At 37.0% G+C, this 27677-nt stretch overlaps 1 protein-coding gene across 8 annotated transcripts in view; it reads right to left on the reverse strand.

The window, feature by feature from the left end:
* Positions 1–27677, reverse strand: part of DGKH (diacylglycerol kinase eta) — a 210297-nt gene that overhangs the window by 80197 nt on the left and 102423 nt on the right. For 7 of the 8 annotated variants that reach the window (XM_037060214.1, XM_037060225.1, XM_037060193.1 and 4 more), the window contains exons 5-6: positions 3837–3941; positions 3441–3573 (exon numbers count right to left, since the gene is read on the reverse strand). In XM_037060214.1, the coding sequence (XP_036916109.1) occupies positions 3441–3573; positions 3837–3941 (238 nt within the window). Of the gene's footprint in view, positions 1–3440; positions 3574–3836; positions 3942–27677 lie in introns of those variants that run through there. The other variant, XM_037060251.1, reaches the window with a different exon arrangement.

Genomic DNA, 27677 nt, shown 5'->3' on the forward strand with positions numbered 1-27677 from the left:
ACTAAAGGGGCAGGCAGGTACAACAGTCAAATGTTCAAATGCTTCAAGTATCAGGAATAGCCATATGTAAATGGTCACTTACACTAACCCGGTTTTTCCCATCTGCACAAACTGGAAATGTTTCATTTACATGCTTTTTTGTGTTCACTCACAAATTTTTTCCTAGAAATCATACTATTTTTGTGATAACTGACTTTGTAACTACAGCACAGACTTCACACAGACTACAGTAATTACTGAATTGAATTTTATTGCTGATAAATAGTGTAAAAAAGAGCACTGTAGAAGTAAGCTCAGTTTGAAAACCCATTTGAACATTTTGCTCCAATACAAGCGACTATTTTAAAACTATGGTTAGTTAGTGTCTCTAGGCCTTTTCATCTGTTGCAGTATTGCTCAAAAGTGTGGTCCTAGTTTTAATTTTATCTGCAACATAATCCCCAGGCTGCTTCTGAAGTACAGGTAAGTACCTGACAGTAATGGTCAATAACAACTTTCTAAGAGGCAAAGAAGTAAAAAAGGCAATAGGGTATAATTTCATGGCTTTTTAAAATTTGTTACTTAAAATCAAGCAGCATATTAAAAATAAAAACCACAGATTTGTAATAATAAAGGGCTTCTTGAAATGATTCTCAAAAACTGGAAAGTTGCTTAATATATAGTAACTATAATACTATTAATAATACAAACCAGGCTGTAATTATGGTCACTAAGAAGTGGAAATGATTAACAGGCACCTTAATTTTGTTAGGTAACAATTGAATTTCTCCAAACAAGTTATTCTGAAATGAAGCACTTTCCCCTGACCTGTAAAGCCATTATTCTAAAACTCTAAGACTTATAAAATATACTGACATGTAACAAAATTATGATTTTTTATTGTACTATTTATTCAGCCTTTTCTACAATGAATCTTTATGTATTCAATCATGGTTAAGATAAAAATTCATAAGTTGATATACTTGATACTGTTAATTTAAAAAATCACCATTTAACTTTTTTTGTTAAATTGCTATTTAAATAATAAAGATTATGCTCTGAAATTACAATTAACAATCTCAATTGATTTAGGGGATTATTTATGAAAGTCTTTTGTCTTCTATTTTTTTCATATATTTTATATGTGAAAGGTTTCAAAGTAATTTTAGTCATTACTCAACACAAACCTGGAAGACGAATCCAGACAGCCTGTTTCAAGGTGTCAAACAAAGGGACAGATGAAGTACATTTAGCAAGGCTGCACGCACTGGGAGCTGGATTCCATTCTAACACAGAGGTTTTCACTGTCACTGTGGAATAAATTTTTCTTGTATTTGTATCTCTGTTATAACGAATCCCCTTGCGTTCCGTGGCTTTAGTTTTATTAAGCAGGCAGTTTATTCAGTTTAGGGGGGTTTCCCTGAAGTTTAACTGTGATTACAATAAAAATATCCCAAATAGCCATATTCTCATAAAATAAGAATGTAACTTTTTTATATATGCATAAAACCCTTGGGATTTTTAAAACCTCTGCTATAGTTCCAAAAATACTAATACTCAAAATGCTGTAGATTTATGATTTTGATCAGCAAAAAAATGAATACTACCATAAATTCCTCTAACAATGTAATTTAAAAGCACAATAATTGAGACTTTTTTAAAACTCAGGAAGACTTCATTATTAACTGAGTAATATCACAACAAATTTCTTTAAAGACTTTAAAGTTTCTTATTCTCAGCAGCTGGTATAATTTTTATTTTTCTTTCAAAATGCTTAGAAAAATATTCAGTCACCCCACTATCAATCTCAATTTCTAAACAAATACATTTAATAATGTGTAACTCTCAAATCATTCAGGTGCCACAGAGTTACCTCACAGCAGCTACAGCAGTTTTAGCATTTTTGGGATGAGAGACTAGGCGGTAACAGTAAAAAGACCTTCAAGATAATGCCACTTGTCACAGAGCTGGCAAGAGTTACTCAGAGCTATCGGAAACCTTTAATATTATTAAAGTCATAAAGGCCAGTTATAGCTCTGTTTGCAATCATTCTTAAAATCTAAAAAAAAATGTTTCATGTCTCCTCTAAGTGTTCATTTTTATTATTTTAATGCACCAGGTCATGATGCAATCTGTATTTATTGGTACATTTTTTACTTGATACATTTCTTATAAGGCACAGTTGAAATTTCTATAATTTACTTGGCTAGAAAAGTAGGTTTACTGCATGTATTCTCTCACTTAATTTCCATAATGTTTTATGAAATAAAAATTACTATTATCCCCATTTTATAGATGAGGAAATAAAAGTCTGAATGAGTTAGACTATTTCCCCAGGTTCCAACGTGAAAGGTTGGAGGTGAAACTGGAACCCAGAGTGTGAAGTGCGGAGCTCTCCTCTTAACCACTATGCTGTGTCACATTAAGTAGCTGAATGAATGACATTTCTCAGATCTTATCATTTAAAATGAATTAAAACTGTGACTGTTTTATTATTTAATTATAAAAAGCTGCATTTTAAATTAATTTTCTATTAAAGAAAAAAGATAATAATAGTTATTATAGATAATTCAAAAGTAGTACACAATGATGTGATCACTGATGTATAAAATTAAATCACCCTAAAGTTAGGAGTTGCCCTGACCAGTGTGGCTCAGTTGGTTGGGCTTCACCCGCAAAGCAAAAGATTGCAGGCTGGATTCCTGATTAGGGCATATGGCTGGGTTGCGGGGTTGGTCCTGGTCACAGCACATATGAGAGGCAACCAGTTTATGTTTCTCTCTCACATTAATGTTTCTCTCCTCTCTTCCTCACTTTCCTTCTCTCTAAAGATAAACAAATAAAATCTTTGAAGAAGTTATGACTTTCTCTTGGTAATTATGAAAGTATTTCCTTTAAATGGTAGTTGCCGTTAAATTAAAAATAATCTGCAAAGTCTAAAATGAAAACAACATAGGCCTTATTTTTAGAAAACTTTAAGTAAAAGAATGGCATTAATTTAAATTAAATATACTTGAAATAACAGAAAATAGTGTTTAAAACAATGCAATGTAAGTAACAATCAGAAATTGTGCCAAAGAGTATAGACTACCCTCACAGAAAGTTTTGTTCTTCACTGTCAATCACAACAGAAAAAGAATACTTAAAACTGGAATGATTATACAAAGCCCAGAGATTTTTTTTTCTTGTCAGTAGCTACTAGTTCCTCAGGAATGAAATACTTCCTTCAAATTATTTTATATTATCAATTCCTGAGCCAAAATACTAGTCTTATGGGCGCAGACCTCCACTTTAAACCACCATAAACTCCTTTTCCACTGAGTTGCTCTCAGCTACTGTTTCCACCCAATGGAAATGTTTTCCTGTGGGGATTTTTCTCTGTTCCCTTCTCAGAAATACTGACGGCAGCATGTCTACAGTATGGTCAGTACTGCAGGACAGCAAATGCAATGCTACAGTACCTTCGCAGGACAGGCCATGGGAGGTGACTCCAGAAAGACTTTCTCGGCACACATTACAGAAAGTGGGTCGGGCATGGGAGCAGGCGTACCAGTTGTGCATCCCTGAGAAATGTTCCACATTAAACTGGGCCACCTAAAAATGAGACGTTAGCACAGATGTGCCAAACAAGAGAATAAGACTACAGACACTGAATATCTGGAATGTATACAGTTATGATTATAATTTCAAAATCCGTATTTTCATAACTAAAACTAATGTAAGCAAAACTAATGCAGTATCAGGTTTAACCAAGTTACTGAATGAATCTACACATAATTACTTTTGCAGAAAACAGCACCAGCTCCTCAGTTAACATCCTCTAAGAACATGAGGTGACAGAAGAGATGCAACTCTACCTCGTAGGGTTCTCTGGTCTGTACAGACTTCAGAGAGCTGATCCAATCCTCCATCTCCTTTCTGTTCTCAGCACATAGCATTAGTCTTCTGAATGGAGTGATTATCTGAAACAGATAATTCAATCTAATGATTGCTAAGAACCAACAAGAGAGGTTACTGCAAAACCTAACATCTTACAAGGTATTCCATTTCTAATCTCTGAGTCCTTACTTCCTTGATGAATAAAGTAAGAGTCTGTAAAGTAACTGACCTTAGTTCTATGAGCATGATGCAATGCGCTCTAGGAAAGAAAATTCTAAGGAAACTTTTCTTGACTTTGATCTCATTGCTACGTACTTATCAGGCTTTTTAGCCCTTTACCAAAGGCTATGAACACAAATAAGTAATATATTCTTATTTCATAAAATATATCTTAAAATCAATTCTATATAAACTTCAAAATAATTTATGGTAAGCTTAAAATTAATGCATAGCTACCAATGTGGAATTATTATAAAAACTGAAAATCAAAGGAATGCAGTATAATATGATTTTATAATTGGCTTACATAATATCAAAATCATTGATATTAAATTGCCTGTTTTAATATGATTTATCTGAAAGACTTTTTTCCATTGTGTAGAACTCCACTTTACTATTTTTTAGTGAAAGCAGGGAAGAATTAGCATTAAAGTTCTTTAGCTGGCTTTAAGGGAAAAAATTGTGACTTTCATCTGTTTTTGTATCATTAAAGAAAGCAAATTAATTAAGAATCTCAATGCAAGTGAAATGGAAACTTCTTGCTGTTATAGCATCAAAAGTGATTCAAAGTGGGATTCTGAAATAACCTGAAAGAGCTCCCATTTATGTGTGAAAATATTCTGGTTGTAATCCTGAAATTGATACACCCTAAGCATTCGCTGCAATAAGAGACTATTTATTTACTTGTGGAAGAGGAGCAAAATGTCACATTCCTATGCAAAAACTATTCCCAAATAATAAATTACATATTCATTTATATATCAAATAAGTTTTCCCACTCTAAAAGGCATTTGATCAAGTAATAAGCTACATATTGCATTACAGAACAGATTTCCCAAGTAATGATAAGCACTAATCACCTTATTTTAAAAAAGAAACCTTTCCAAAAGGAGTAAACTAACAAGCCTCAGTCACTATTGTTGAGCTTAGTAAATAAATAAGTTCATTACTCAAAACTATAGAAATCAGCCCAATCTTAGCTACTCACCAGTCACAGCCTCCTCTCATTTGTCATTACCTCAGGCTACAACATCCTTCCCTAAACGCAAGGCCTTAAATACATCTGACAGGCACTCCCACTTACATTCAGCTGGCCAGAGTCACATGGAAGAAGAACACCAATCGTAGCTTTGGGTTGGGATAACTGCCTACAAAATTGAACAGAACCTCCCCTTTGCATTTTCTTCTGTTTTCCAATACCCTCTCTGGGTAAAGCTTATTAGCAGTTGGTCACTTCTTTTCTTCAATAAATAGTTAATGCAAAGAGCAATGCCTCCCTCATTACTTAGGAGCCAAATGGATACTTTATTGCTTCAAATGTTTTTTTGAGACAGCTCACCAAAAGCAGCAGAGCAATGCCATTAGATCATAATACACTCCTGGCTCTGACGACTGGCACGGCATGCTTGAAATCTCAACATTCACTGGGCTGAATACATCTGATATTTACCCGAAAAAATATCACCTTAGGTGTCTTATTAATTTAGCAATATATATAATGTAACTATAAGGATCCCCTGTCTTTCATTCTGATATTATAGTGAGATAAATGTTACTCAGATAAGTAAGCCAGGCTTGATATCTTATTCTTTAATTTTGTTTTGTTTAATTCTAAGTAAAGCAGGATGTCTGAGATTTTAACTATCTTTAATGCCTTTACATTCTTTCAAAGTTATCATGAATTCAATAAAAAGGGAGAAAGAACAATAAGATGAGTAATGAGAAGCTATAATAATAGCTTCTCATCATTCCTGTCATTTTGGGAACTGCATGTCTCAAATCTAAAGGATTTCAGCAGTAAGAATCATGCATGTATCTTATACACTGATGACACAAAACATCAGAAATTTCTCCTTTTTAGTAAAAATTTGTTTAAAATGAATGATCATAAGCAAGTAAAGATTTAACACATTTAAAAAATAATAAAGTTTTTAACAGCCAAAAGAAATTAGAAATAATTTTGATTTAACAAATCCACTGATTATAAAGTTATATTAAAAGAAGTATGTTTAACGTACTTCTGATGAAAAAGAAAATGTTTCCAAAAAAAAGGACAATGTTTCATAAATCATGCACTGAAGAGGAGTCTGGCTTTTGCGGCTGTACCACCAAAAACACCCCAGTGAGCAGCCCCGAGCTGCCCAGGCCTCCCTGAAGACAGGCTGCCCAGGAGGCCTGGAACTTTTCTGGGGTGGGCCTTTTCCCCTTTAAGGTCATCCCTCACTAGCCTTCAATGTTGAGTCCCCTTCCTACCTTTTATTTAAATTCTTCCCCATCCCCAACTTTGGTAGGAAAAGGAATTAGTTGTTAATTGACAGGCGCTGCTTGTATCCTAAATGAACCCCATTACACTACAGTGCTTTCTCATTCAAATTTTTATTAGGAAAACATTTGGGGAGCAGCAAACCCTGAAGTTACTTTTTTAAGTACAGTACATCTTACTTACTTACTGGGTAAGTAACTTTCTTACTCTGAAAGTACATCTGACTCAGTCTTTTTATTCTGACAAATGAGTAGGAGAGAGAGATGGAAGGATAAGAAGATGAGGGGAGGAAGTTATTCCAGGGAAGACTGTCTGAGCCTGCTGGGTGCCAAGGCCAGAACGTTTCTGGAATTAGGGGACTTTCTACATTTCTTGAAGAACCTGCAGCTTACCTCTCTTAAAGTGCCCCTTTGCCCCTGTCCTCATCTCACCCTCACTCTTATTCTCTCTTCCTACTATTCCAACATTCTCAAATAATTTTTAAGGCACATCTAAATTTACTTCATTAATTAGTTTTTTCAAAATTTAACCACCAGTCCCACCTCAGATCCCAGAACATATCCATCTGTCTGTTCATGCATCCAAGCAGTTACTGAGCACATATTACATGCCAGAACCCAGGGGGGCTCAAACCATGTGGTCTTTGCCTTAATAATCTAGAAGGAAGACAAGGAAGCAAACCAAGATTTACTTGTCTGAAAAAGAACTATACAAGGAGGAGTATAACAGAGAGACATCTAATCAGTTTGTCTCCTAAATGCTACCTCAACTAACATACAAACTCTCCACTAATGGGGATATTACTCCACTTTGAGAGTTACTGGCCTATAACGGTTAACCAAAAATACTACTATATGTGCATAATCAAGTATTTCTCAGTCTGTTAAAGCATGTGACTATATGAGAGATACAGGTAATATGGCACTAAATACATAAAATTTTATAGAAAAGTAGCATAGCATTACATTAAAACTTTAAACACAGAAGCTTTTCATGTAGTCCCATTCGTTTATATTTTCCTTTATTTCCTTTGCCTTAGGAGAAATATCAGTAAAAATACTGTTATGCAAGATACCCAAAATTTTACTACCTGTGTTTTCCTCTAGGATTTTTATGGATCATGACTTATATTTAAGTATTTTATCCATTTTGAATTTATTCTGGTATAAGGTATAAGATGATGGTCTAGTTCCATTTCTTTTGCATCTGCCAGTCCATTTCATCCAACACCATTTATTGAGAAGAGTATCTTTACTCCATTGTAGTATGCTTTGCCTCCTCTGTCGAATATTAATTGACCATAAAGAGCTGAGTTTAATTCTGGGCTCTCTATTCTGTTCCACTGATCTATGCATCTGTTCTTATGCCAGTACCAGACTGTTTTGATTAGTGGGCTTGTAGTATAGTTTGATATCAGGTATTATGACCCCTCTACTTTGTTCTTTCTGAAGATTGCTGAGGCTATTCTGGGTCATTTTTGGTTCCACATAAATTTTTGGAATGTTTGTTCTAGATCTGTGAAATATGCCATTGGTTTCTTAATAGGAATTACACCGAAATCTATAGATTGCTTTGGGTAGTATTGAAGAAACCATCTTCAAAATGAAAAGGGAACCAACTCTATGGAAGAATGTATTTACCAATGATACAGTGGACAAGGGTTTAATCTCCAAAATACATGAAGAACTTAATACAATTAAACACCAGGAAGACAAATAATCCAGTTAAAAAATGGGCAAAGGACCAAAATAGACATTCTCCAAGGAGGATATACAGAGGGCCCACAGACATATAAAAAATTGCTCAATATCACTAGCCAACAGAGAGCTAGCAATAAATTAAAACCATAGTGAGATACCACCTCACACCTGTCAACATGGTTTTCATTAATAAATCAGTAATAAGTTAGCTGGTGAGGGTGTGGAGAAAAGAGAACTATAGTGCACTGTTGATAGAAATGCAGCCACTGAGGAAAACAGTATAGAATTTCCTCAAAAAAACCCCAAAAAACAAAAATGAAACTGCCTTTTGACCCAGCAATTCCACTGTTGGGAAGGTACCCAAAGAATCCCAAAACACCAATTCAAATTATGCACTCCCATGTTTATAGCAGAGCTCTTTACAATAGCCAATATTTGGAAACAGCCTAAGTGCCCATCAGTAGATGAGTGGATAAAATAATCTGTGGTACATTTACACAATGGAATATTATGCCACAGAAAGAAATAAATCCTACCTTTTGTGACTGTATCGATGGAACTGGAGACTATTATGCTAAGAGAAATAAGCCCATCAGTAAAAGACAAATGCCATATGATCTCACTTATAAGAGGAATCTAATGAACAAAATAAATTAATGAACAAAAGAGAACCTCTAGAAGGTTTTCATAAGAAGCATAAGAAGCACCTTCCTCATAAGAAGCATAGAATCATGGAAGAGACTGACAGCTGTAAAAGGGGGGTGGGGAGGTGGGGACTGTTTGAAGGAAGGTGAAGGGATTAGTCAAAGAACATATATTGTCCAAGGACCATGGACATGGACAATGTTTGCAGGACTGATTATGGAAGTGGGTGATAGGCTGGGTGGAGGGGATGATGGGGAAAAAAGTGGGACAACTGTAATAGCATAAACAATAAAATATTTTTAAAAAGACTTTAAATATACAAACACGCCCAGGAGAAAAAGATACATAGCAAAATCCTATGCTGGTTGCTCAGCGAAGCAATTACAGATCATTTTAAATGTACATTTGTATTGGTTTGTTTTTGTAGTTTCTAAAGTAATATGTACTACTTCTATAATAAAAAGTTACTCTTTTTTTACTTACAGAAGAATAGAAATATAGAATCTAAAATTTTCTGCTGTTCCAAAGTGGGAGATCTCAAACTCCACTGTACATTGAAATCATCTGAAAGATTTTTTTAAATCCCAATGTTCAGGCCACACTCTATACGATTAACTCAGAACATATGGCGGTGGGACATAGGTACCAGTTGTTGTTGTTTTTAACTCCCAAGTGACTCTAAAATGTAGCCAAGTTCAATAATCAGTTCTCTGAAGATATTTTATTTTTCCCCATAACACTGTTAGAACTTGAGAAATGAGGGAAGTTTCTGCAGAAGTGAATTACAGGGAATTGCTAATTTGCAGATTCCCAACTGGAAGCCAGTAATGTAACAGTAGTAATTCACAGACTAAACTTTGAAGTCAAGACTGACCAGACTAAATACCAGTGGTACCCTTTCTTATCTGTGTGGCTATGGACCCATTTCCTGGAGTCTCTGAAGTTCTGCCTCCCCTTTGCTAAGTGGGGACAGAGCAAGTAAGTAACTCTCTGCTCTGCACAGTGGTGCAAATTAGTAAGATAACCCAAGTAAAGAATTCAGCAGTGTCTGTTACAAAGCCACCACAATGTTAGCATCACAATTCTTAGCACTGACTAAAATTGAGTATATATGTTTATAATTTCTTTGGTTTGCAAGCCCGTGCTCAATCCACTGAGCTACACCAGCCAGGGCTAATAATTTCTTCTATAATGAACATATGCTTTTTGCGTGTAAGTGTAGTCCAGACAAAAATAACACAGCTTAAGTAAGAAATAAAGGCATTTTACCAACAGAATCGTGACTAACTAGCAAAAAACAAAAACAGAATAATGATAATTACCTCCTTCTTAACAAGATATTAAGAAAATATCGCCAGGCATTGAAAGACAAATACCATATGATCTCACCTTTAACAGGAAGCTAAACAACAAAACAAACAAGCAAGCAAAATATAACCAAAGACACTGAAATAGAGAACAGGTGAACAGTGACCAGAAGGGAGAGGGGAGAAAATTTCAGGAGAAAAGGGGAAGGATTTACAGGAACTAGTAAAAAGGACACATGGACAACAACTAAGGGGGGTGGAAATGGGAGGGAGGTGGGGAGCACTAGGGGGAGTGGGCTTGGATGGGAGTAAAAGAAAGAAAACTGTACTCGAACAACAATTAAATAAAAAAAAATTTAAAGAAAATATCAACAAACAAATTAGCAAAAATTTGCCCCCTTAATTGCACTGTGTCCAACCTTCCCCAAAACAGGAATAAACGATGGTAAAAGGCTTGTCGAAGAGCATCAAATGCTAGTAGATATAATGCTTAAACTATGCAAGATAAATGGTCGCTTGTTTTAACTCATATTTTTTGATTCTACAATGAAGGAAACTCTGCAACCTTCTCTGGTAATTTTAAATGTCCAACAACTTTTTTGCTAGGCAATTCTTATTTTAATTCTAAAATTCTTTACAACACACTGATCACACTGGCCCTACTGCAGTAATTATTGTTTAATCTTTAGTAATTAATCCTGAGCTGCCATGAGTGAAATAGAAATTCACATGCAGTGAGCCAGCCTTTCTTGGAAAGCAGGACAAACAAAGTTTCGTTGTGCTATAATTATTTTATTGTCTATATTTATTATAACTCAGGGGCTACAATTCGACTTTTGCAAAAAACTGAATCAGGTATAATGTCTTTTTAATACTAAGTTTGCTTTAACTGTAACTGCCAACTGCTTAGTCTTAATACACCTCTTCAATGCTTCCTCATAAAACCTATATCTAACTCTTAAATTATGTATGTTCTTTTTTTCATTCTTCCTTTATAGAATGAAATAAATCACTTTGACAATGTCACTGTGCCAAATATAGTCAGGCCTCTTAAATGACTATTTTGAGGGCAAAGATACTTACACCCATATTTCAAAGACTAAACTGGAGACTTCTACCCCTCCTTAACTATGTGCTGCATGTGAATTCAGCCAAGAGTTTTTTTCTTTTTCAAAACATCCAACCATGTTCCATACCAGACTTAGTGTACTGAAATCTCATTTGCAATGAAGAAGTGGATTATTTCAGATGTTATCTATAGTTTGGCAAAGATACACAGGGGTTTCTGACACACACCCCTGTTTATCTATCTAACCACGAAAGTAGCAGCATCCAACTTTCCCACTAGTAAAATCAGAATCTCATCTAAATGTAAAGAAAGTGCTGTATTGCACTGGGTGTTCCCACAGTCATGTGTGGAGAAGCCAGGAGCAGCAAATAGGGAGCAAGACAGAACCCACAACCCAGGGTTCCAGTGTGGGAAACTGAAGTCTCAAAACCTCTGCCTGTAAAAACCTGTGGGGGTTGTGACAGAAGAAACTCCCAACCTCAAAGGAGAGTTCATTGGAGAGAGCCACAAAGTCCTAGAATGTACACAAACCCACACAACTAGGAATCAGCACAAGGAGGGCCCAGTTTGCTTGTGGATACTGGAGGACGTGACTGAAAGCCGGCAGAAAGCAGGCAGAGAGCTGAGCAAGCAGCATTGTTCCCTCTCCAATGCCTCCTCACATACAGCACCACAACACAGGGAGATGGGTTGGCCTGCCCTGGAGAATACCCAAGGCTCCTCCCCTTACAATAACAGGTGAGCAGAAACAAAGAAATATAGCCCAAATGAAAGAACAGATCAAAACTCCCCAAACAGAACTATGTGATGAAGGGATAGCCAACCTATCATCAGATGCAGAGTTCAAAACATTAATAATAAGGATGCTCACAGAAACAGTTGAGCATGGTCCCAAAATACAGTAAGAGGTGAAGGCTATGCAAAGTGAAATAAAGAAAAATAAATAGACAGGGAGCCAACAGTGAAGAGAAGTAAACTGGGACTCAAAGCAATGATTTGAAACAGAAGGAAGAAATAAACTTTCAACTGGAACAGAAAAAGAAACAAGAATTCAAAAAACTGAGGAGAAGCTTAGGAACCTCCAGGACAATTCTCAACATTCCAATATCTGAATCATAGAGGTGACAGAAGAGGAAGAGCAAGAAACTGAAAACTAATTTGAAAAAATAATGAAGAAAAATTTCCCCAACCTGATGAAGTAAATAAACATGCAAGCCCAGAAAGCTCAGAGAGTCCCAAAGAAGTTGGGACCCAAGGCACATCACAATTATACTACGCAAGATTAAAGAGAAGGAGAGAATCTTAAAAGCAGCAAGAGAAAAGAAGACAGTTACCTATAAAGGAGTGCCCATAAGACTATCAGCTGATTTCTCAAAACAAACATTGGAGAAAAGAAAGGGCTGGAAAGAAGTATTCCAAATCAAGAAAGACAAGGACCTATATCCAAGATTACTCTATCCATCAAAGCTATCATTTACAATAGAAGGGCAAATAAAGTGCTTCCCAGAAAGAGTCAGTTAAAGGAGTTCATCATCACCAAGCCCTTATTATATGAAATGTTAAAGGGACTTATCTAAGAAAAATAAGATGATCAAAACTAGGAACAGTAAAATGGCAGCAAACTCACAACTATCAACAACTGAACCTAAAAAAACAAATGAACAAACACACAAACAAAAAACCCAAATAGAACAGGAATGAAATCACAGAAATGGAGACTGCATGGAGGATTATCAGCAGGGAGAACGGGGCAAAAGGTACAGGGAATAAGAAGCATAACTGGCAGGTACAAAATGGACAGGGGGAAGTTAAGAATAGTATAGGAAATGGAGAAGCCAAAGAACTTATATGTATGACCCATGGACATGAACCAAGAGTGGGGAATGCTGGTGGGAGGGGAGGTGCAGAGCAGAGGGAGAACAAAAATGGGACAACTGTAAAGGCATAATCAATAAAATATACTCAAAACAACAAAAATTTTTTTAAAGTGCTGTAATCATTATGGCTCCCTACCTGCCTTTTCAGCACCCTTCTGCTTCCAAATCTCCAGTGTTCTCACCTGTCTCTAACAGTACACCTTTGTGTGGGACCAATCTGAACTAGCCTACAACCTACAGCACCCCACATGATATAACAGCAATCCCAAAATGATGATCTCTGATTTTTTTTGTTGAGCCATTATGTTTGAACCCTAAAGTGCTGTGTTATAAAACAATAACAACAAAATTAAAGCCCATCATATTAGACAGGTACTTTGCTCACTCACAGTAAAAGCAGTTTAAAACTGTTTTCTTCAGCTCACCATTTCATGCACATGTACTACTCAGTGAATCCTGGAGGCACCTGAGACTGTAAGTCCTGTCCAGACTCCTGTACTTTCTGGAGTTGATACTCCCCTATTTTATTATCCAGTTGCCTCAAGTTCAATGTGTTTCCTAAGATGCCAATTACTGACCTAAAAAGTCATTTTTCCCCTGCAGTGTTAATAGACAATGAAAGTTTCATGTATATTTTCTTCCAAGAGCGCTTGAATTTTAACAGAAGACTAAGAAAATACAATGCCACAGTGTATTTCTGCCACCAAATTCAAAGAAAGTAACAAAGGTATTTTCAACATAATATAATTTAAATCACCAACACCATAAACATTCATTTTATAGCTGTAAACACTGTGAAATATGCATTAAGTGCTCACAAAGAAAAACTTGTTGAACAAAATCCTGAAACACAAATTTCTAAATATCTAAATGATGTGCACAACATCTAAAATGATGTGAAAAAAACTTACAAAGAGGAAATAGAATAATGGTAGGGATGAGATTGACAGGTAATTCACATATATGTAAGAACCTGAATATTAATCTGCAGGTTAAATTTACAAAGAAATTCTACTCTTCAGACAGTGCACTATGTAAGTAGGATCTTAAATCATTTTGCTTGGTAGTATTCCCTTTTGGAATGATCTAAAACTAACAAGCAAAATAGAGACAGACTTATAGAGAGTAGTCTGACATCTGGGTGGGGGGTTGCTTCGGGGCTAAAGGGATGGAGAGATAGAGCAAAAAATAAATAATGAGAAAGAAGTCATGGACATGGACAACCATACAGTGATTGCTGGGGGCCTGGGGGACAGGATGGATGAAGGTAAAAGAGGGTATGGGGGGGATAAATGGTGATGGAAAAAAACAATAAAGTAAAGAAAAAATGTGCACGTAACAAAAAATTTTTAAATCTCCTCAGATGTCTGTTTAGAACCATGTTTAGATTCATACACAAACACACATATAACCCTTTACTGAGAGTCCAAAAGGATATTTGAAAATCATTCAACACTTTTGGTTTGGGCTGTCTGATCACCATTCTAACTGATGAGTTATTTTGGCTGAGTAACAACTTACTGATCTTAGTATTCATTCTTGTGATGTAGACTAGGAAGTACAAAACATCCCCCACAGTGTCTCAAAATAAAGAGGCAGGCATTAGTCAGGAACATAAGGAAGTCTGCCCCAGCGCTGATTATATTCCTACCTAAGAAGTTATATATATATCATTTGCATGTGATATTTATTTTCAAAAAATGAAGTAATTACCTATATATAAAATGATGTAATTTTATATATTGACATAAGTAATTGAGAACTGTATAGCACAGATATGAAATATTACTCACTTGTGACAAGATTCTATAAAAAAGTGCAAATACTAAAAAAATTTCTAATGAAACCTTTTGGAAAATATGTGACACAATTATTCTGAGAAAATAATCAACTATACAATAAAAAAAGACCCATGGATGAGAGTGGAAGATCTCCGCCAAGAGTATGTCTGTCTTCTTGTCTACGGGAATACCTAACTTATGGCACAAAGGCTATATACCTTACTGATTATCCCATCATCTCTTTAAATTAAGTATAAAGTTAATTTTGTTACAACACACTGAAGAGAAAAAAAATGTAGAGGTTAAATGAGCTGTCCACAATTAGTTAATATACTTCCTATATGAGAAGTTAACAAAAAAGTACCAGTGTTCCTATACAAGTTAAAAAAAGATTATTTCTTCACTGTAAAACTGAATTGTGTAACTATGGTCAACTTGGTTAATGTTTTTCTTTCAAAGCTTCTGCATACCCATGCTGTGTTTAAGAAGAGATATAGAAGAGAGGCAGAGTTAATTAGAAAACAATGTTTTTAGGGATGTCAATTGAAGAATGTGAGGTCAGGTAAGAGGATCAGAAATACCTGCTTTAAAATACTTAAGATAAATAGGGAGAAAAGACAATAAATGAAGCAAGTGTTGCAATAAGTCTGGCAATGAGGAAGTAGGGGTCTAGCACAGTTGTCCTCAGTTAGGTTTTATCTGAAAGTTTTCATAATTAAATAAAACGATACTCAAGCATTTGTGAACCCTAAGCAAATTTCTTCAAGAATCTAACGTCAGGGTCCTGGTGTCCTAGTCTCATCTCATATCACCATATACAACCCTTGCCTCTGAACTCACCCTGCAGACCCAAGTCTCTGACCTCTTGCATCCCTCCCCACTATCAAATTCAAATTAGATGAATAATGTGGTTCCCTTGCTCAAGTGATCTACAGTGTCCTCAGAAACCAATGAATTAGAACTTCTGATCACTGGTGGAGATGGGTGGGATGGATGGAGCTGAAGAAAGCTATGCAAATCTGCTTCCTGATTTGTTGAGCCTCAGTGACTCTGCTTAAAATTTTGTCAGCAAATCACAACACCTCTTCGGCAAAGGAATTAAGACTTTAGAACAATGCCATTTTCTGTGTTAATTTGATTTCCCTGTATAACCTAATGTTGGAATTTTATTGCTTTAGAATATCAAATATAAAAAAAATGTGAATTCTCATACCTGTTTCCATGACAAAAAGAGCCTACATGTTTTAGAGCTATTAGTATGAATATTTTCACAGAATACTATGTGAAAATAGGTACACAGTATTCCTCCAAAATTTCACATTCTAAAAGGCAACTTTTCCTTTATTTAAATAAAAAAATAAAAAATACACTAAAATCAAAATTTTATTGAATATTTTTGATAAAATACATTGAATTTTAAGTTTATTAATTAATTGTTAACACAAAATAAAGATATAAAAGCAGAATCCAAACATGTTTCAAATTGGCAACTGTATTCAAGATGATATAATTTACATAGTCTTAGAATTTACTAAAAATGTGAAAGACAGCAGTCTATTTAACATCTTCCTGGGACTACGCTACCTTAGAGCTTTGCCTCAGAGCAGCAGTAGTCCTGATTGTTATTTCCCAAAAGCCCTGGACTCACCAGAGAGCCACGGGGAGAAAGACAATGAAACCATGGAGGTACAGTCACTCTGCATGTTGGGCTCCTTTGCCCTGCTCTCCCTGGAAACACCGCAAAGGCCTCAGAAACCAACAAGAAAGGCCTTCAGTGTTATTTGTTGGGGTATTCTATCATTTACATATAAAAATTACATGCATAAAAATAAACCACTGTTTCTTTGATGATGAAGTTTGGATTCAAGTCAGTACTAAAACCATTAGAATCTTTTAATACAGTATTAAATGTCTCTTAGAATTGAAATAAAGTATAATTATTAATGTTTAGTTAATCCTCATTACAGCAGTTTCCTATTGCTGTTATAACAAATTGTTCTTTTACAGTTGTGATGGCGAGAAGTTAAAAATCAAGGTGCCCAGAGGGCTGTGCTCCTTCTGGAGGTTTTAGGGGAGAGTCAACTTCCTTGACTTTTAGCCTCTATCTGCAGGCCATCTGTACTTCCTGGCTCACCGCCCCTTCCTCGAATCACTCCAACCTCCTTCCATAGTCATAGCTCCTCTGATCCAATTCCTCTTGCCTGCCTCTTGTAAGGACCCCTGAGATTACACTGGGCCTGTTGCAGATCTTCCAGGATAATTTCATCTCAAGATCCTTAACATAATCACATCTATGAAGTTCCTTTTACCATATAAACTGACTTTGACAGGCTACCGGAATTAGGACATGAACATCTTTGGGGTGTTCAACCTACCACACCTAGAAAATAAACATAATATAACTTTCCTGGCTATAATAAGGACTGGTAAATCAATGACACTTGAAATCTATTTTCTTATTATAGTCATAATTTCAAATAATATACATGGATACAATTTTTCTTCAAAGGAACTAATAGTTGAGTTCATAAAAACAGGATAATTAGGGAGCTCTAATGTTCATAAACAGAACGATAACTGTATTTTTGCTATGTATAATGCTCACCCAAGTTTTTGGCTCAAACTTTCAGGAAAAAAAAACCTGTCTTTTTAATATTTTAATTCAATTTTTATTGATTTATATTTAGATACTTTTTTGTATTATAAAGAAATTTTGAGCCCTGGCTGGTCCCGCTCAGTGGATTGAGCGCGGGCCTTCGAACCAGAGTATCGAGGTTCGATTCCCAGTCAGGGAACATGACTGGGTTGCAGGCCAGTTCCCAGCAGGGAATGCACGTGAGGCAACCATACATTGATATTTCTCTCCCTATCTCCTTCCTTTCCCCTCTAAAGATAAAATAAATTTAAAAAATGTTTTTGCATTTATTGTGGTACAAGAAATTTTATGTAACACATAATTACAAAACACAAGAACAAATACAAGGAATTCTAGGTACTACCCATGTATAATATGCATCCTTATTTTCCCCTCAAAAATTTGGGCAAAAAGGTGCACATTGTACATGGCAAAATATGGTATATCCTATGCATTGTACAGTTTGAAGTGCTTTGCTGTCAATATGGTCACATACATTATCTCACTTAATCTTTCATATATTTGGCCTGAATGATAGGTAAAAAGAAATTAATTTGTTTAAAACTGCAAACTCAGTAAGTAGGAGTCAGAGGGTACATATTAAATCCTCCCACTTCAAATCACAACCTCTTTTTTCTGTTATTCCAGACAAGTAGTCCTGTTTCCCAGCTGCCTTCAGGTGGACCACAACATCCATTGTGCTGCAACTGGATATATGCAGCTCTAAGAAATCACCTATTGTCAAAATAATTCTGAATAGAAAAAAATAGAATTAAGATACTGGAAGTTTCTACTAGTAATAACAAAATAATATTTACCATAAAAAGTTTCAAAATAATTAAAGTATAACTTCATTTAGCTCTAGCTGTACCTAATTATTAAAAATATACTTGCTCATTGAAAATTGGTAAGAAAAAAAAACTAAAAATAACTGATCAGCATCCTGAGACCAGTCCCTAACCAATTAATATTTTTTAATTTTTAAAAAACATTTAAGTATGTTATACAGTTGTCCTGATTTTTCCCCCTTTGCCTCTCTCCACAAAGCTCCTCCCACTTCCCCACCCTTGTTTACCTCCCTGGGTCATGCACACAGTTCTTGGCAACTCCATTTCCTGTACTGTCCTTTACATCCCCATAGTTATTCTGTAACTACCTATTTGTACTTCTTAATCCCCTCACCTCCTCACTCACTCCCCTACAGCCTCCCCCCATCTGTTAACCATCAAAACCCTCTCCATATCCAAGAGTGGCTCTCTGTACTTCTTGCTTGCTTAGTTGGTTTTTTAGAATTATTGAAAGATTTTATTTTTTGCCATTTTTTTGTTCATAGTTTTCATCTTCTTTTGCTTAAATAAGTCCCTTTAACAGTTCATATAATAATACATTGGTGATGATGAACTCCTTTAGTTTTTCTTGTCTGGGAAGCACTTTATCTGTCTTTCGACTCCACGTAATAGCTTGGCTGGGTAGAGGAATCCTGGCTGTAGGTACCTATTTTTCATGACTTTGGATATTTCCTGCCAATCTTTTCTTGCCTGCAAAGTTCTTTTGAGAAATCAGCTGACAGTCTTATGGCAACTGCTCTGTAGATAACTACTTTTCTCTCACTGCTTTTAAACTGTAGCTTTTTAATTATGATGTGTCTTGGAGTGGGCCTCTTTGCATCCATCTTGTTTGGGATTGTCTGTGCTTCTTGGACTTCCATGTCTATTTCCTTCACAAAATGTTTTCTTTCATTATTTTCTCAAGTAGATTTCCAATTTCTTGTTCTTTCTCTTCTTCCCCTTGTGGCACCCCTACAACATAATGTTGGACCTCTTCCGGTTGTTCCAGAGGCTGCTTACACTATCCTCCTGTTTAAAAATTCTTTTTCCTTCCCGTTGTTCTAATTGTTTTTTTTTTGCTTCTTTGTGTTCCATACCATTGATTTGATGATTTTTGGCTTCCTCCACTCTACTGTTGTTTCCCTGTGAATTATTCTTTATTTCAATTAGCTCTTTGCTTGTGACTGGATCTTTTTTATGCTGCTGAGGTCCTCACTAAGTTCCTTGCACATCCTTATAACCATGTTTTAAACTCTGGATCTGCCTGATTGCTTATCTCCATTTTGTTTAGGTCTTCTTCTGGAGTTTTGATCTGTTCTTTTGTCTGTGGGCCCTGTTTGTCTCCTCATCTTGGCAGCCTCCCTGTGTTTGTTTCTATGTATTACATAGAGCTGCTATGACTCATGACTTGCTAGTGTGACCTAATGTAGTAGGTGTCCCATAGGATCCAGTGGCACAGCCTCCCCTGTCACCCAAGCTGGGTACCCAAGGTGTGCCTTTTGTGTGGGCTGAATACAAGTTCCTCTTGTAGTTGAGCCTTGATTGCTGTTTCAAGATCAATGAGCAAGATTTACCCAAGGTAGTCAGCTGCAAGGACTGGCTGTGACCACTGACCACCAACCTCACCAACCTCTGCCCTCCATGGATCAGCTGTGTAGGTGCAGGGTGGTGGTGCTCCAATGTGGTCTGTATCAGTCCACTGGGTGTGCAGGCTCTGGGGTTTCCCAGGTGGTGCAGGCCAAGGTCAGCCCCCACATGTAATCTGCCTGGGGCCACCCTATACGAGCTATAAAGCAGTCAAAGATGGCTGCTACTTCTGCTGGGCTTGTAGGTTTCCAGCTGAAGTTAATCTGTAAACCTACCCTATCTGCTGCTAGTACCAGGCCTGGGGCCACTTAGTAAAATGAAGGAGGGGGGGGGGGACATGGCACTGAGAGTTGAGGCCCGCTGTTGTTTGAGAGGATTGGTGAAACCTGAGCTCAGAGCAACCATTCATATGGAAAATCCACTATTAACAGCAAGGGTGGGCCTGTAAATTGGGTTGGTGGGAGTCTCAGATTTCCAGGGTGGGGCAAACAGTGTTAGCCAAGTTGATGGAGGCTCAGACATGGCACTTGCCTGTGGGTTCTGTGGCTGTGTGTGTGTGTGGGGGGGGGGGAAGTGGGGGGAATCAGAAAAGGGACAACAGCCTCTGCCCACCTTCTGTTGGGAAGAAAGCTGTCCCCCAGCTCTTGATGTAATGTCAGATACTTCATTTCAGCCCCATATGCCACTGGTGCCTTTCAAGCTGCTACCTCGGTGCTAGAGCTCAGAGGGAGGGAGTCAGAGTAAGTTTGGGTGTGAATTCTTTCAGAGGAACTGCTTGGGAATCCAGAAGTTTCTTCCACTGACTCAATGCCCCTGATTTTTGCAGCCAGAAGTTGTAGGGACTTATCTTTCTGGCAATGGAACCCTGGGCTGGGAGCACCTGGTGTGGGGCTGCAACTCCTCACTCCCGAGATACCCCTCCCAAATTTTTACCCATCACTCATGGGTATGGGACCAGCATGTTCCATATCTCTGCCTTTCCTACCAGCCTTGATGGATATGGTTTTTTAAAATTCCGTAGTTTTTGGACTTCCTTTCTACTTGATTTCTGATGGTTCTGAGTGATGGTTGTTTTATATTTTAGTTGTAATTTTTATATGGCTGTGCAAGGGGCCAAGCCATGTTTACCCATGCTGCCAGCTTGACTGGAAGTCCTGAATTAATATTTAGACTGACAATGTAAAGTAAGTACATTTCACAACTACCAAAAAAGAGTTCAAAAATGAAAGGCAGGCCACACAAATCAGCTGCATAATTCAATATAATTTGCTTAATGTTTGGGAACTGAAATCATCCTAGAAGAACAGGCAAAAAATGCTGCACCTGCTGCTTTTTCTCCCCTAAAAAGTAATTGGGGGCCCTGGTTGGTGTGGCTCAGTGGACTGAGTGTTGGCCTGTGAACCAAAGGGTCGTTGGTTCAATTCTCAGTCAGAGACATACCTGGGTTGTGGGCCAGGTCCCCCACAGGGCCATGTGAGAGGCAACCACAGATTGATGTTTGTCTCCCCATCCCTCCCTCCTCCTGTCTCTAAAAATAAACAAACAAGAAAAGTAACCGGGGCTACTGCAGAGTTATATCTCAATCCTACACTTGTGTACTCTTTAGATATAAGCAAGAAAGGGGATAAAAATGTTAATAAAATTAATGATAGTAATAATAATGATGATTAATTTTACTAATTTAGGTCTCTGCAAACCAAGCACCTTATATAACAAAATATTTACAAGATATACAATCACATATAGCATTGTATTTAAAGTATTACATTGTACATGGGAAACAGAGGGGTTTTTCAGCATTAATTGTAATACCAAGGATCAAAGTGATTCCAGAAATTATTTATTTATCTATCACATACACTTCCACTGTAAAGTAGCTGTGAGTATTAGTTAATGGACACATTAATAATTTTACCATTCATTTGGTAGTTTCATCCTGTACCAGAGATGGGAACAACGCATTAGCCTCGTTCCCTTGGCACAAGCTCTTTTATTTTATAACAGGAAATTGCTTTGTACAGGGCATGCATGTAATGGGACATTTCAAAACAAAGTAATTATCTTGTTTGTGCCAGTCATCACAAAACTAAAACATTTCTAAAACCTAATGTTTCCATTACATCATAATCATCCTTAAGGAACAGAGAAGATATTTGAATATGCTGAAACTTTAAAAGCGCCATAAAAATGCAAATACAAAAGTACTTTAAGCCATTTTAATAGTTTTTAAAGCATCTCTCTCAATTGCCTGCAGACAGCACCAGGACATCTTNGTAATTATCTTGTTTGTGCCAGTCATCACAAAACTAAAACATTTCTAAAACCTAATGTTTCCATTACATCATAATCATCCTTAAGGAACAGAGAAGATATTTGAATATGCTGAAACTTTAAAAGCGCCATAAAAATGCAAATACAAAAGTACTTTAAGCCATTTTAATAGTTTTTAAAGCATCTCTCTCAATTGCCTGCAGACATCACCGGGACATCTTACCACCACTTCAAATTCACAGTGTACAATTCACAATATCATCATTTCACTCCCCACAAATCTTTTTTTCTCATTTTCTATGCTTAATTACAGGCATCATTTATGTACCAATCATCTCAATTTCAACACCTCTATGTTAGTTTCCTCCACTCCCTTCTCCTTCCCTCTGTCCACAGCTCTCTCTGGTTCTCCCCAAAGAGCTCTCATCCATTCTACCTTCCCTCATCTTACAGACGGGTTATCTGTATGCACCCTTGCCATGGTTTCTTGGACATTACAGCAGCTGCCGAGCTGCACAAACCTACCCCCCTTGTCAAATGCATCTGCTAGGAAGCTGCCAGAAAGAGTTCCTGTGGAGCATGTAACTATTTTCCAAATAGATAATACATACTTGTGATACAATATCCAGAATGCATTTAAAATGAAAAGTACATCTCCCTCCCAAGCCTGTCCCCTAAGCTACTGAGTTCCCTTCCTGAGGCAAATAAATTTTGGTCAGCTTCTGTGTATTTCCCAGATATCTGTGTATCTCTCTCTATACATAACAAATATGTCATCATCTTAGATTTAAACATTTGTGCACATAAACACAGAGTAACATTTTATATATGCACACTGGTCCATATCTGGCTTTTCCCATTGAGTAAAATTCGGGCCTCACTGCATGTTGTTATGTATAGAGCTGATACACTCTTCTTTGTGGTTGCATAACATTCCACCATGTGACATATTTCATAATTCACTTCAACCAGTCCCTAACTTCTACATTTGGATTGTTTCCGATCTTTTGTTACTACAATGTGCAATAACTATACTTATACATGTATCTTTGCACAATAAACAGTACATTTCACTAGCTCTGCTAACGCTGGATGATGTGGACCGTGAATTCACTGGTGAATATAAAGATATGAAAGGATTCTCTCTACAAATCTATCCTACGAAGTATGTATCTTGATCATATTGTGTTAAACCTCAGGTTAAAGTTTTTAGAAGCTTGTCAATAGTTACTTTGAGGATAGTAGTCACACTAGTCCTTGCTGGTGGGCACACTGTTTCCTAAGCTGAAGAGAAATACAATCTAAAACATACTCACATGAACAACTTTCCCTGTACACACACACACACACACACACACACACCCTCTAAATCCTTACAAAGGTACTCAAAGGAAGAGTGTTTAGCTGCTTTATCCTGACAGCTTTTCTGACATGCAAGCCTAACAATTAGGGCAGCTCTAATAATATTGTTAGCAACTATAAAAATTTCATTAATTACTGTTAGTATCCCTTATTGATAAAAATGGAAATGGCCAAGGTTTGTGCGGAAATCAGACCACAGAGGCCAAACACTCAATCCAGTGCTCTCATAAATTATGAGATAACATAAAACATACACATATGCAACACACAGAATACTGCAATTCTTCCTGCTAGAAGGTTAGTGGCCCATGTGATCATGCGACTTCTGGTTACAATCCCAGCACCTTGCCACTCTGATGTTCTTACTAAATACCACTGTCCTAAATAATAAAAAAAAAAGCATTAGTGAAGCATATAAAAGCAATCCACTTGCAGAGAAAAAAAATCCCACAAGCTGATCCAGACAGACCATGTCACTAGGCCATGACTGGTGTCTAAACCAATGGAAGACATTGCCGCACCTTCTAGAAAGGACCTAATGAAGTTCTGAGGTCAAGGGCTATGATAGCATATAGCCACATCACCTAACCTGAGATGTGAGCTCTGTTTAACAGTTTCTTGCTACTAATCTGTCTTTCTCCAAGATTTAAAGACCATCTTCTACTTTGAGTTCCACACCAATGGGTGCACATTACCAGAAGCTTCTTCTGAAAGGTACGCTAAAAGAGCTATCCAACTCATCATTAATCTGATCAGCTAACACAAGCTGAGTGCCAGGGCTGCCTAAAAGCTTTCAGATCTACTATGAGGAAGTCCTGTGACAGCAACAACAATAAAAACAAGGATAAAAAAGAAAGAAAAACCTCCAATGAATAGCACTCAACCTACCTTTTGTCAATAGAGATCTTGCTCTGACTTGTCTGTTGCTGACTAGATTGTAATTTGTCTCCCATAACCACAGACGTACCTTTGCTTTATGTAGTAACATTTGGTCTTGGCAAAGTTTAAACAGGGTCCAAGGACTATAAAAAAAATTTAAAGCAGAAACTACTGAACTGAAAATCTCCTTTTAAACCACTTTCTTTGCAGAAAATAAATTCTTATCTGAGAGTCGTCACAAGGCAGAAGGAGATCAACACTGTATGCTCTCCATTCCATTAGAGAGAATTAGCCTGACGGCCACAAACAATGCCACCTGGTACAATAATCTACATAAACTTTCTTCTCCCTTGTAAGGTGATGAGGATTCATTAGAAATGGCCAGAGTGAACTACATCCTATTAAAAACAGTGGTTACTCTTATTGTACAATTTACAAGGGCCTGAAAATTCTAATGTTATGCATTCTCATGGAAAGACCATGGACTTTAATTATGCTACTTGTTGACCATATAAATTTACAAAGTTATTTTCTAGACCTTACCTTTTCATCTATTAAAGAAAAGGAAGAATAACTATATCATGGGATAATGAGATAATGGCAGAATATAAAAACTTAAAAGTAACTGCTCATGTGCTCATTACTCCTTGATTGTGGGTGACAGAATAGCTCAAAAAAGTTTTAAAGATAAATAAGCATTTATTTTTCTCATCTATATTATAAATGCATTAAACTTTTTAAATCTTGTAGAATAATAAGTTTTCCTTAGTACTGTCTTACTATTTCACTAACATTCAAGGCAAACACAACTATTTTGAACTTTTAAATTTCTTCGCTATCCTACAGTTTATATATTCCTTTTAAATTATATTTTATTGATCATGCTATTACGGTTGTCCTGATTTTCTCCCTTTGACAAACTCAACAAGAACTTCCCACTCCCTCAGGCATTCACACACCATTGTTCACTTCCAGGGGTGTAAGTTCTTCACTCCATTTCCTAAACTTAACTTTTGCATCCCCACAGCTATTCTGTTATACCTATTTGTACTTCTTAATCCTCACCTCTTCAACCACTTGCCTAAGCCCGCTTCCCACCAGGCAACCATCAGAACACTCCATATCCACGATCTCCATATCCGTGGTCTCTGTTCTTGTTTGCTGTTTGTTTTTTAGAACCAATTGTTGATAGATTTCTATTTTTGCCATTTTTTTGTTCATAGTTTTCATCTTCTTTTGCTTAAATAAGTCCCTTTAACAGTTCATATAATAATAGGTTGGTGAGGATGAACTCCTTTACAGTTTTTCTTGTCTGGGAAGCATTTAAGCTGTCCTTTGATTCCAAATAACAGCTTGGCTGGGTAGAGCAATCTTGGCTGTAGGTCCCTGCTTTTCATGACTTTAAATATTTCTTGTTAGTCCTGTCTAGCCTACGAAGTTTCTTTTGAGAAATCAGCTGACAATCTTATGGCAACTGCTCTGTAGAAAACTAACTGCTTTTCTCTTGCTGCTTTTAAACTTTAGCTTTTTAATTATGATGTGTCTTGGAGTGGCCTCTTTGCATCCATCTTGTTTGGGACTCTCTGTACTTCCTGGGCTTGCATGTCTATTTCCTTCACAACATTAAGGATGTTTTCTTTCATTATTTTTTCAAATAAATTTCTAATTTCTTGTTCTTTCTCTTCTTCCCCTTCTGGAACCCCTACAATATGAATGTTGGACTTCTTGAGGTTGCCCCAGAGACTGCTTACACTATCCTTTTTTTAAAAAATATATATTTTATTGATTATGCCATTACAGTTGTCCCATTTCCTGCCTTCATTCCCCTCCACCCTGCACACCCTTTCCCACCCACATTCCTCCCCTTTAGTTCATGTCCATATATCACAAGTTAGCTTGTGATATTAGCTTCTACATTTCCCATACTATTCTTGCCTTCCTCTATTTTCTACCTACCGTCTATGCTACTTATTCTCTGTACCTTCTCCCCACCTCTCCTCCTCCCACTCCCATTACTACCCCTCCATGTGATCTCCATTTCTGTGGCTCTGCTCCTGATTTGGCTGCCTGCTTAGTTTGCTTTTGTTTTAGGTGTGGTTGTTAATAACTGTGAGTTTGTTGTCATTTTACTGTTCATATTTTTTATCTTCTTATTCTTAAATAAGCCCCTTTAATATTTCATATAATAAGGGCTTGGTGATGACGAACTCCTTGAACTTGACCTTATCTGAGAAGCACTTTATCTGCCCTTTCATTCTAAATGAAAGCTTTGCTGGATAGAGCAATCTTGGATGTAGGTCCTTACCTTTCATGACTTGGAATACTTCTTTCCAGCCCCTCCTTGCCTGTAAGGTCTCATCTTAGAAATCAGCTGACAGTCTGATGGGCACTCCTTTGTAGGTAACTGTCTCCTTATCTCTTGCAGCTTCTAGAATTTTCTCCTTCATTTTAATCTTGGCTAATGTAATTATGATGTGCCTTGGTGTGTTCCTTCCTGGGCCCCACTTCTTTGGGATTCTCTGAGCTTCCTGGACTTCTTGGAAGTCTATTTCCTTTGCCAGATTGGGGAAGTTCTCCTTTATTATTTGTTCAAGTAAGTTTTCAACTTACTTCCCTTACTCTTCCCCTTCTGGTACCCCTATAATTCGGATGTTGGAACATTGAAAGATGTCGCAGAGGTTCCTAAGCCTCTCCTCATTTTTATGAACTCTTCTTTCTTTATTCTTTTTCTGTTTGGTTGTTTCTTTCTTCCTTTTGGTCCACTCCCTTGATTTGAGTCCCAGTTTCCTTTCCATCAGTATTGGTTTCCTGTGCATTTCCCTTCATTTCACTTAGTGCAGCCTTCATTTTTTCATCTAATTTGCAACTAAAATCAACCAGTTCTGATCACCAATGTAAGCATCCTGATCACCAGTATTTTGAACTGTGCAACTGGTAGGTTGGCTATCTCTTTGTCGCTTAGAAGTATTGGCTCTGGAGCTTTGAGCTGTTCTTCTGCTTGAGCCACAATGTTTTGGTCTGTTTATGCCTATCACATATGATTATTTGTTCACCAGGGCGGGTCTACCCGGTCATTGGGCTGTGACTGAGGGTGGGATCAGAGAGGAAGCAATGGAATTTTTTTCTGCTCTCTCTTGGATTTCGGTCCCCTCTGCCACTTTCCACTAGCAAATTTGGCCCTTCTGGTGCTCGTTCCCAGGTGTGTGGGCTTGTGTACGTTCTAGGACCCTGTGGGTCTCCCCAACAAACTCTCCTGTGAGGCTGGGAGCCTCTCCCAGCACCTCAACCCTTGAAAGTTTTCCAATCGGTGCTTTTAGCTTTTTTTCCCATTGCTGGGGGCCCTGGGTTGCACAATCTGTCTCACTGACCATTTTTAAACCTTCCTAGTTTATCTGCA

Source organism: Sturnira hondurensis, unplaced genomic scaffold (assembly GCF_014824575.4).
Source record: "Sturnira hondurensis isolate 20B ecotype Veracruz unplaced genomic scaffold, ASM1482457v3 Scaffold0001074, whole genome shotgun sequence".
NCBI classification, from domain to species: Eukaryota; Metazoa; Chordata; class Mammalia; order Chiroptera; family Phyllostomidae; genus Sturnira; species Sturnira hondurensis.